The sequence below is a fragment of the Cibotium barometz genome, chromosome 49, assembly GCF_041138505.1.
Source record: "Cibotium barometz isolate CiBa-2024 chromosome 49, ASM4113850v1, whole genome shotgun sequence".
NCBI classification, from domain to species: Eukaryota; Viridiplantae; Streptophyta; class Polypodiopsida; order Cyatheales; family Cibotiaceae; genus Cibotium; species Cibotium barometz.
Genome location: NC_141094.1, coordinates 28654261 through 28666477, shown reverse-complemented (window position 1 = coordinate 28666477; position 12217 = coordinate 28654261). Strand labels below are relative to the sequence as shown.

The window sequence follows — 12217 nt, the reverse complement described above, 5'->3', positions numbered from 1 at the left end:
ATGTGCGTCATCTAGAATAGCTGCATTGTTGCTTTCAAATGGTCGTACACAGCGCACTCACTTTTTAAAATTCTTTATTTGGGATGAGGCTCGAATGATGCATCAGTAGATTGGGTATACAAAGATCTTCAGAGGGTGGAGGAATATGGATGCGTCTTTAAGACCGTGCTATACTTGCACCATGAAATCTAGAGGTTAATGAGGTTAATGAACTAGCCTTGAGTGCATTGCCTGGTCTTGAAAGAGAATACCTCAGTGCTGATTCGGTTGCTTTCGAGAATGATGCAATATTGTACCCCCAATTGAGTACTTGAACATTTTGAACTTGGGTGGTGGTTACTCCCCTCATCGCTTGCTTCTAAAGATCAACGCTCCGATCATGTTGCTCTGCAATTTGGATCCTCGGGCGGGGACTTTGTAATGGTACAAGATTGATATGTAAGCAATTTCACTCAAAGGTGATAGAAGTAGAAACCATTATAGGTACCAACATTGGAGACATGGTCTTTATTCCCAGGATAACTTTCATACCTACTATTCTGCAATTACCTTTTGACATGAGAAGGAGACAATTTCCTCTAAGGTTAGCATTTGGTATATCAATAAAGGACAAACATTGAGTGTATTGAGACTTCACTTAGCCACCCAAGTATTCACACATGGACAGTTGTACGTTGTTATATCACATGTTAGATCATCTGCTGCTGCTGATGCAGTGAAAGCGTGTGTAAATCATCATATGGAATAGGAAAGCAGCATAGAAGGTTCAAGCAAAGTCTTCACAACCAATGTTGTCTACAAGGAGGTTTTCTAAATGGCATAAATCAGGATGTAAGTAATCTATGCCCAAAAGGTAGAGAACAAGCTATTGATATAGCAGCTTACAAAAGCTGGAGACCACAATCATAGACATATCTGTATCAATGAAAAAAAAATCAATGATGTGACACGTGTAATCTATGTTGTCTTTCTGTGTAATCTTTCACATTGATGCTTCTCTTTGGTATTATTGAATTCAAGTGTATAAATATGCTTGCATTTAGCTAAAGATACCATATAGATCCACAAAAGAGAGTGCCCTATCATTGCTCAAGTGGTGGTTCTAATTGTTAAGATGGCGGACAGGTATTGGTGAGTTCCTATTTATTATTTTTTGACAAGTAAGTAATCTATGCCCAAAAGGTAGAGAACAAGCTATTGATATAACAGCTTACAAGCGCTAGAGACTACAATCATAGACATATCTATATCAATGAAAAAAATATTTTCAATGATGTGACACGTGTAATCTATGTTGTCTTTCTGTGTAATCTTTCACATTGATGCTTCTCTTTGGTATTATTGAATTCATGTGTATAAATATGCTTGCATTTAGCTAAAGATACCATGTAGATCCACAAAAGAGAGTGCCCCGTCATTGCTCAAGTGGTGGTTCTAATTGTTGAGATGGCGGACGGGTGTTGGTGAGTTCATATTTATTATTTTTTGATATTTGGATCAGCAAACGTTTACTTTTGACTTGCTTTTATTTATTTTTCTTGCTTGGCACAAAATACTAAACATATATATATATAGAGAGAGAGAGAGAGGGAGATATTAAAGTGTTATGTAAATTATTAGTGTTGTGAGTGTTATATTTGATATCACGGGTATAATTCGTAGGATGGAGGTAGCAAGGAGATCATTTTCATTGGTTTATGGTGATGGCCAAGATATTGAAGGTAATTATTTTTTAGATTGCTATGGCCAAGATATTGAAGGTAATTATTTTTTAGATTGCTATAATTCAGGTATATTTGTTTTCCATAATCTATGGGAAGGAGAAGCAATAACATCTCTAATTATCAAGCTCTTAAGAGCACCGGTGTTTTACGGTATATATAGAAACCCAACTTTTATGTAGGTTTTGTGTTATGTTTGATGAATTTATATTGCTATTGATACATTCTTTTCGTAACAGAAAATATCTTTATTTTTTAGAACCCAAATTATTGTTGGGTTTGTATGGTTGTGAACCTTACAATGAGAGCTTTGGGCTCCTTGGAATTCACAGTCTGAGATTACAAAAGATCGCGGACTTCATGTACATGTAATGTTTGTAGACTATGAAAAGCCTGATAGGTTAGATTTTCGAGTCATCGGCAGCACTGGACAATACATAATTTTTTGGTTTGTTGTCTACAAGCCTATTCAAACCCCATTCGCCTCAAATATTGATCCATCAAATGATTTCTGTAATTTTTTGTTGTCAAATGAGTTCTGTAAGGTTTTGTTGTTTTCTTTCTTTTTTTCCACGAAAAGTTTATCTTAGACTAGCTAATGTTTTTTCCTTTAATGTTTTTTTGCTAGATGGAGGCGGGGAGTATAGGCTTCTAAGGAGAGATAATCCAGTTGTCCAAAGATTGTGTTAAAGCTTTGTTTAGGTGTGTTGAGATTGTCAACCTTATTTTGGATTGAAATGACATTGAGTGCTTTAGGAGTATATATATAGCAAGCATGGTGTGTTTATATATAGGTTGGCAAGTTAGGGACCATGGGGCCCATCATGGGCTTCAAATATACGGCTTATCCCTACTTACCCTTCGAAGATGAGCATTTTTTTTCAATTGTTTGGAATTAGAAAGTAAGAAAAAAAAAACACACCCATGCGTGCCATCGCTTTCGCATTGAGGGCTTGAACACTTGATGTTGGAACTCTAGAGCAACACTCTCTATGCACTGATTTGTAATCGCGACAAATTAGAATACTCTTGCCCGTCAGGGACGGGTCAAGCCACTAGTATTATTAAACAGGCACTTATTTCTATTTAACCAAACAACCCACAGGTATAGGTATTCAGCACGTAGAACATTCGATATGATATTTCTGTAGAGCATTTGATCTGTTGGCCTAACAAAATTTCCAACCTCCCAATTTTGGCTAGGGGAGATACATGGATACGTTGTAGGCTTGCCCCTTCAAAACTGAGACTTGTTAATAGTTAATTACAAAATGAAATGAAGGCTGGAGCCTGGGCCGTGGAGTTTTGAAGTTTGAAGCTGTCGGTAAAAAGATAAGAAAACTAAGTCTCGGGTGGCGGGTCACTGCACTCGACGGTCGACTCTCGAGTCTCTATCACGCTGTGTACTTTAGTGTTCAGGACTGTCGGAATCGAGGCGCACTCAGTACATAAACTTTAAAGGTTAAATCCAATTTCAAGCAAGTATTTGAATCCACCTTGAAGTTGGGAGTCTTGGGACTTGGAAGGGAAGCAGGAATTTTTAAGCCTATACCTTCCAACGGCTCTGAGCCTGAGGTCGGGCCGTGCAATTTTACCTTGATTTATGTATACGATGTTGTTGCTTGAGCGGCAAGCATCATACAACATCCGATAAAGATCATAATTTTGATGTAGCGTAAGCTTTTTTTTTAATTTCCGTAGTCCCGGAGCAAAACAGACTCAGTTACAAAAACACTAGTTACACGAGGGACACAGTCACTTGGAAGGTTGAAGCTTCATACTGTATATATATATTCTGTATGTAAGAGAGGAAATGGGCGCAACCTAAGTTTCCAAATTTCTGATTGTGGTGGCGTCTCTAATCAGGACTCAGGCATGTTATGGTTTTCTGTTTGAACGACAACGAAACTGAGTCGGGCCTAAGAGCTGCTGGCTGCGATAGTTACAAATGCCACTGTTCTGCCGGGCGGCGCATGGCCACGCCTCGGCTGCTACGTAGTACATGATGGTACCAAAAGATAAGGCAGCGGGCGGCGGCAACGTGCCAACCACAGTCCCTATGTCTCAAGGAATACTTATACAATAATGTATGTATATATGCATAGCTGGTCGCTGCAATACTAGTTCAGTCTAGTTGGGAAGTCCGGACTGGATAGCTGGCGTTGTCAGCAATCCAACAAGGGACTATCTTCTTCCTCCGCAATTACTATATGCAGGCCGGCCTGCCCAGCGAGTCACCACTTGTGACCAGTGACCAGTTTGAAAAAACGGGTACAAATTACAATGCAGAAGTTAAGATCTACTAGTCTTAGTTATAAAGACCTTCAACCTATCTTAAATCTGCCGAAAAAATACGCCCAATATTTAGAAATATAATTTCGCACACTGCCGTCTGACTGAACGGAGGAGTGTTTTTTTGTGTGTAACAGTGTAACACACCTGTTTCCATTCAGTTGCTTATCAATCCAGCAAAGTTACAGTGTTCTTAGCAAAGTTACAGTGTTCTTTCTTTACTAAATCTATATTGATGTGGTCCTGTAGAGCTGGATATTTCACTTCCAAGCGGAAGCGGCCGCGGCTGCAGCCCCACCGCCCACGTACACCCTTCATATCCCACCCAAAAAAAAAACAAAAGCTGGCCGGTGGGCGCCGCCTACGCGCCGCCGTGCCACATTCAAAAAAAGAGCGGCCCCCGCCACCAACGCCCGCACTACCCGCAGCCCGCTCACGCTGCGTGGCTAGGCCCTTACGCCAGCCTTTTCTATCCACGTAAAGATAACGCCAACCCCCAACAGCGCCGGCGAGAGGGTCGTAACGTCAAGGGCCCGCACATAACCTCTACTGCACTACACATCATAACTACCTTGGAACAGATGATGTTACTCGAAAGCATAAAATTAAACACTGTCATCACTACCCCTCATTCTCTCAGTTATCTCACTCTCTGAGATGACACCCCGGGCGGCCGGCGAGGGGGCCTGGCCTCGTCAATCTCTATTTTACTTGGGGGCCGGGCCCTATCTATCCCATCCTCTCTGATCAAAGCTGTTGGAGACTGTGTGATCTGGTCTGTTCTCGAGTTTCGACATGAGTGTGTAGCCTTTTGTCACCCCACCGGTCCAGCACTACTCGAGCACTGCTGGCGTCCTCTTCCTCTTCTGCTAATAGCTTTCACCATATTCTGCCTTCGCTAGCTTCTCGCTGATATTGCTGCAAGCCGTTTAGTTCCTATGCCCCTCATCCTCTCCCTCTTCTCTTGCTCAGAGTTCGTTGTTGGTTTTCCTAAGGATAGTAACTTAGAAAGGTATAAGCTTTTAAGCTAGCTCTCAAGGCTGTTTCATGCTTGTTGGAGAAAGAAGGTATGGCTGTAGTGACCGGCCAATCTCTCTTCAGTGTAGCTAGGAGTACCCAAAACATGGCCGAGCTACAGCCTTCTTCATGCGATAGTGACGACGACTATGACTACGTTTCAAGCCTTGCCGAGCAGATAGCACATGCGATGCTGGAAGACGATGAACCTTCAGAGGAAGAAAACATATTTTGCGCGAAACATGATGCTATGGTGAGCTGTATGCTTGTTTAATGCACAGAGGCTCGTGTAGGGTTAAAGGCCCAAGGGCCTTGAGTTCTCGTGGGCCTTATTCTGATTTTGTTTTCACAGTGGTCTAGCCCAGGAACCTTGCGGTCAGGTCGGGTCAAGGATGTAGAGATGGGAAAGAAAAGCAGCGGCAAGGATTTCTCTGCCCGAGCCGAGACGAACAAAGTAGGATATCTCTCTCGGCCTCTTGCAGACGAGTTGAGTTTTATCGAGGAAACCCAAAGAAAAGGCTCGCCCTCTGTCCAAGCCGAATCACAGCAGTGCCTGTATCTCCACAACAATCATAGCTTCCATAGGAAAGGTTCTCATTACCGTTCTTACTACACAGAGGATGCACGGGCTTGCGTAAGTGGTGTTAGTTTAACGAGGCATCTACAGGAAGGCGCCATGGTAAGCAATTGAGATTTGAATCCTGTATGTGCTGTGGTGCGTGTCTCATGTGTGTGTCTGAATATCACAGGTATTGGTGTTTGAATGATAACAGTGTTTCTTGGATGACATTCTCTGTATAAATTCTTTCTGGTCGCAGTACCGAGGTTGGAGTAGGAGTCGTAGTTATAGCAGAAGGCAGGTTACTGCGAGTAGCAACGCGCGTCACGGTGAAGAACTACGTTGCGAGGCTTGGAAGCTGCCTCCACTTGAAGCCCGCATTGCCCTTTACGATCACGCAGCATTTCGCAAGGAGTCCATTGGGACGGGCGTGTTTCTTCCAAGGGTCACTAACTTGGGATCTCAGCATAGGAGAAGAACTGGTTAGTACTCTAACTTGTGAACGTGTATGGGATTAACTTCGCCATTTTCTGATCATTATCATTCCCTTATTGGTTCGTTTTATAGGAGTCTGAGTGTGGCGTTTTGCCCTTTGTTTTGGTCAGATCTTGGAGGGCTTGTATCGTCTCAGAAAAGCCCAGACGTGGAGATAAACAAGTGCAAAGACGGCAGTTTGCCCTATCACGGCTACAGTTGCTGATCCCTATGAAACAGGCTTCCTTTTATCAACAAACTACACCGCTTCTGTAAACTCTTTTGAAGCTCCATTACAGACGCAGCATCAAGGAGTGTATGAGCAGTTCCTCCCAATTGTAGAGTTGAATAAGATGGGGATGATATAAAAATACTCAATAACTGTAAAATTGAGTGGGCAGCTCATGTGCCACTGTTTGTCAATCTTATGTTTTATTCTCAAGGTGGAAATTACCCATCACAGTAGCTCCTGGTTTTGGGTAAATTCTGAATTTTCTAATTTTAACCCGTGAATTACTTTCGATATGAATTATTTTGGAACATTGGGTTTCCTTCCATCTGTCTGGCCTGTCAAAATTCGTAGAGGCTGTGCGCATGCTGAGCCGATTAGGTCTGCTTTTGAAGTTTGAAAACTGATATTTATTGGATTTTGATTCTTATTAACAAGTTGATGCCCTACAACTTGCAAGTATGGTGTCTAGTTGTCAGTCGTGGATCAATGAAGTGTAAATCAGAGTCGGACTATCAATAGGCTTTTTTTTTTCTCTTGATTTATGCAATAGAGAATGCTTATTTCGCTTGTCTTTCATCAATTGCGATAGTGTAGCCTACGGGAATGAACCCTTTCTTACACCTTGATGCCTAGTTGGATAATTAATAGACCCTTCTTTCCATAGATTTATGGTCCTAGTTGAATAATTAATGAAACCTTCTTTCCATAGATTTATGGTCTTTGGAAAACGCTTCATTCTCGATATTGTAAAGCAGAAGATTCATGAATGAAGGGCTAGTTTCGATGCAAGATAAATGGAGGCTGTTTCCATACACTTGAGTTGGGTAGATTTAAGATTACAATCCAATGAGTCAATCACAACCCCATCTTCTGAATGGCTTAGTGGTTCGTGAAGTTCCAAAATCCAAGATTCCAATGTGTTGGGTTCTCAATTTCAAGTTTTGCAAGCGTTCTTTAAGTAGAATTAAATAAAGGATGAGCGGTATTAATTGATAAAGTTGCATAGGGTAACCAGTTTTATAACTATAATTCGATAATTTTGTTTCTTAAGGTTCAAGGCTAATAAAATTACAATAGATTTTTTCTCAAGGTTAAGGCTAGATAAAATTACAATGGATTTTTTCATGATTTGAGAAGTGAAAATTGCCCTAACGGGCAGCTTTTTGTGACTTTGTTAAGCTTGTTCTCGCTAATTTGGATTGGCCACCAGCGAAGGGCCACTTTTGATTTCCACACTAACTGGGATTGGCCGGTTACCTTAAAAGGGAGATTGCAGGGTGCACCATGGTTCTCGCTAATTGGGATTGGCTATAACCTTTTCATTTCCACACTAACCGGGATTGACCACCACCACCCTGAAACGTGCATGTGCATGCACGAGATCGCAAGGTGCACCATTGTTCGGGAAATTTTATTGGATTGAACTTGACATAAAGCCTTCTCACCATGAGTTGAACTGCAAAATATAGTTTTGAATAAGCATTTTTTTTATATTTTCATCGAGTTAATTCTATTTTTTTGAAAGAATGGAGGTGGCATTTTTCTCTCCTTTGAAAATAAGGTGAATAATTTTTGTAAAGTTTAAATTTTTAAAAGTTGAGCAAGTTCCAAGATAAAGCGAACTCGTCTTTTCTGCACACCTGAGCTGAGGTTCACAAATGTAAGGAGAAAAGGCACTCTCACATTTTCAATTGGTTACATTTGAATGAAGATAGAACGACCAATTAGAATATCACCCACTAGTCATATTTTCGGCCATCATGTTGGATTCAAGCAATTTATCTCTCTATCTCTATACTATTGTAAGGAAGAGTTTCACAAAGCACGCATGTGGCATGGATTTGGAGGTTCGAGAAGAAAAGGTTGGGCCTTGGGGTAGAATTTAAATTTTGAGGTCGGAGACATGCGGAGCCCGGATCAATCGACTAGTTTATTTAAATTCTTGAAATGATTTTCTTGTATACATGTTGAATGACCATAAACCACCAAGGCAAAGGATATTTCCACCCATCTTATACTATACATAAAAGGAGAAGATGGGTTGACTTTTCTTAGTGATGCTATGCGGAGAGTTTTTTAGACATCTAGTAGCTAATAGCAAAAACTTCGTTTCACTTTTCTTGGTTCCACATGCAAGTGATAAGGGGGGGGGGTGGAGAAAGGTCCTTTTAATATAGAGAGAGTTTAAAATTCAAGTGCATATGGGAAGTCGTGTTGCAGTTCTAAAAGACTAATTCAAATCATTAATGGGTGGCATTCTCTGTCTCATCACTCTCCCTTTCTCATACACATACAACGACCATCTCTCTCTCATACATTTCTTGCCTGCAACTCCCATAGCCTTTTGCCGTAGCTCTTTCCTTGTTTCCCTCCCACACACACAAGGTAAGTCTCTCTCTCTCTCTCTCTCTCTCTCTCTCTCTCTCTCTCTCTCTCTCTCTCTCTCTCTCTCTCTCTCTCTCTCTCTCTCTCTCTCTCTCTCTCTCTCTGGCTTAGTATTTTGTGTGTAGGTGTTGGCGTCGAGCTTATTTTTTTGCAAAATGTGTGCACGGAGTTCTCTCAGATAGGTATTCTCTCTTTCTCTTGAGCTTAGTATTTTGTGTGCAGGTGGTGCTGGCATAGAGCTTATTTTTTGGCAAACTGTGTGCATGGAGTTCTCTCAGATAGGTACTCTCTCTCTCTTTCTCTCTCATGGGCTTTATTTTTGTGTGTGCAATTTGAAACCCCGAAAAGGGAGCTTCTTCCCTCACACAGATATATTCTCTCTCTCACATAAGATTTGTTAACTTGCCCATAGGGGGAGTTGGTTCTCTCATTAGCTTTCCGATCTGGGGGGTGCTTGAGAGAGAGAGAGAGAGAGAGAGAGAGAGAGAGAGAGAGTGAGAGTCTATGTGTGTGTGTGTGTTTGTTGGGGGGAAAAGAGAGGGAGCTCCGAGAGAGAATGTGACAATGGTGAAAGGGAGAGAAAGAGAGAAGGGGGGAGGATTGTAGTGCACACACACACAAAAAGAGAGGATTGCGTGCCAAAATGCCTTCTTTGTACAATTATCTTTTAAATGGTGTGGCGTGTGCCTAGCTCCTACCCGTTAGAGACGAGCCATTACACTAGTAATAATACTGGTGTGACCCTGTTAAGCATCATTAGTTGCATTGTTATTGGGCTGGTTCACTCTTTGGCTATGAATAGCATCCGACTAGCGCCCAGTTTGAAAACTTGTTGTCCATGTGGTATTGGACTGGTTGCCGAGTTGTAGCTAGGCTCTAGCTTCTTTCTTGAAAGAAGATTAGTGGGCAGTTGCTTGTGTGGCTGGTTCTCCAAATCTAGCATGGGACTTGCAAACAATTTTGTTTCTTTCGGAATTATTCGATAGCTATTGCTCTTGGCCGCAAGGTAACAGTGGTCCATGTTGCTATAAATTTTTAATTAGTTTCTACTAGGCAGTTAATCTTGTATCTTTTATCTTTTAATTTCCTAGTTAATCTTGTATCTTCTACTAGGTCGTCAAAATTGGTTTCTACCAGGTAGTTCATATTTAAAGATAAACATTCACAGGAGTTATCTTTGTGGTTGGTGATCTTAACCCGTACTTCCTAAGGGTTGAGTCTACAACCAATTACCAAAATTGGCCAACATGGAAATTGGCCCTAAGCGTGTGGCCCAAGACTTACCCAAGAAGTATCGAGAGGAGGCCTTGGTTAACTCTTGCTACCTTCAAGCATTGTGACAACATTTACAAGATAAAGGTTCTTATCAATGAAAAATGGTTGTAAAACGCTAAGAGGGACTTTCCACACATGCCCCATCATGCAAAACAATAAATACAGTAGGGTCCATTTTGAATTGGAATAAAATCTTAGTTTGGGGCATCATTTCAAAACAAAATTCTCAACTCCACCATTTTTGGCAAGTTGAGATTGCAAGGCTTAGTCATCATCTTGTTAATTCTTGGGGCTTCATTAAAACGAAACACAATGTGGGAGCTTCTTATAACGATTAGTTTATTTGGATTGATTTGACTGCAATTATAATCCATTGCATTGTTGTTATAAAGGGAGCTCGTTGTGTGTGGCAATGAAGCATAAGTAAATCTGAATCAAGATGTCTAGTGGCTTGTCCACATGCTAGTTAGGGTTACCAAATGGTTGGCATTTGGCTTGCTATATTTAGTCCACATGCAAAATTCAGATCTAAAAACTTTGTTACACTATATGCACATGTATAGTCATGGGAGGAGATGTTGGAGCTACATACCAAATGTGATGGAGCTAGGTAGATAAAAAGCTACCAAGAAATTGGGTTGTAGCCCTTGGGCAAAATGAGAGATGGGTTGTGTCAACTTTAATTCCAATTTTGAGTTAGTTGCCAATTGATTGATATCCAATTGAAAACCATGTGTAGGGTGTGAAGAAGTCCTATAAGGAAGAAGAACCAAAATGTGAAAGGGCTAGCCACACCTCTATAAAAGGGCTAGCCACACCTCTATAAAAGGGCTAGCCACACCTCTATAAAAGGGAGAGGGGGATCTATTACACAATGGTCCTTATAGAAATAGGTAGTTTAGCTTGGTGTTACCACAAAAGACGTAGTGTTAAAGGTGGTTGAGATTTAAAATTTCATTTGAATGCTTCTGTCAATATACAGATATTGTTGCTATGGATGCTAACCCAAAAGAGTCCTCACCTCTAGGTGTTAGGGAAGGGTCATGTGAGGGGAGTCTACAGTGAATTCAATTACGAAAGCCACCACCTACACAAGACTTAGAAGGGCTTGGATTTGAAGCTCTATTCTCTCTTGATGGAGATGATGACAAAGAATTTCAAGCACGAGTGATATAAAGCCCAGAACTACCAAGGTTAAGACCATCAAATTGCAAGTTACTCATAGTTCTTTGGGAACATAAGGGTGTTAAGGCCTATGAAGCATAGACTACTTCCATTTTCAGAGCCATACCTAGAATACACATAAGGCAAAGGTTGTTACTAAATTGAGGCCACTACGAAGGAGCTACCAAATTGGCCAAGGATGGTAGGAAGGAGTGGAAATGTGCCTTTAAATTATTGTATTGCGAAATTTCAAAAATTTCTTGTAGTTTAAGGTATTCTTTCCATGTTGTAAGAAATTCCCAATTCAGTTCTACTTTTTAGTTAGGTAATCAATACTAAAAGACACATGTATAAGAGTAATCTTGTAGTTGTCAACTTATTGGCAATGTCGAGGGCCGTCAATTTAACACAAAGAGGTGGGTCAGTACACACATAAAGACAATTCATCAGACATATGAATAGAAATGTAAAGGTAATCGTATGGAGCACATAATGAAGGAGCTCTCAAAGGAAATCTTATTGTTCAATCCACTTCTTCATATCAGATGACAAGGTACATGACTCAAGAGAAACAACACCATTATTACATTCAGTGAACTTCTAATTATAACACATGATAAGAAACAAGTCAATGGTTACATCTAGTTATTAAAGATTCTACATCATCCTTCTTCTCTAGTAGAGGCTTTTATAGCCAAACAATGAGGTGGCAAGTGGTGTTCTATAACTAGCTATCCCAACATGCCCTGTCATGAAATATTTATGTCACATTATTCCCCATCATGAGTGTGACTAACTAGGTTCTTGAATGAGCATTACTTAGGTGGTGGTCCCTACCTAGTTGTGTGTGTGGCCACATCCTTAGGGGATTTCCTACACTAACACATATTCTCCCCTTAAAATGGTTGTGAGTGCACATCTACCGAAAGGTGGCTTGCAGCAATTACAAGGCATCACGCCATTTCAAATCGTATAAGATGATTGCGTTTATTAACATGTTTGAATGTTACAAATGGGAAACATAATTTTGATTATTGTATAGTTCCTCTTGATGAAAAGGAGTTGAAATCATTGAATTATGCATCTAAATATAAGTTA

The 12217-nt window shown here is 40.7% G+C and overlaps 1 protein-coding gene across 1 annotated transcript; it reads left to right on the top strand.

The window, feature by feature from the left end:
• Positions 1-4526: 4526 nt before the first annotated feature.
• LOC147610466 (uncharacterized) lies at positions 4527-6786 on the top strand. The gene is made up of 4 exons (XM_086786544.1): positions 4527-5283; positions 5383-5709; positions 5849-6071; positions 6195-6786. Exons 1-4 carry the CDS (start codon positions 5083-5085, stop codon positions 6287-6289), a joined length of 846 nt encoding a protein of 281 aa, XP_086642670.1. The 5' UTR covers positions 4527-5082; the 3' UTR covers positions 6290-6786.
• The last annotated feature ends 5431 nt before the right edge of the window (positions 6787-12217 follow it).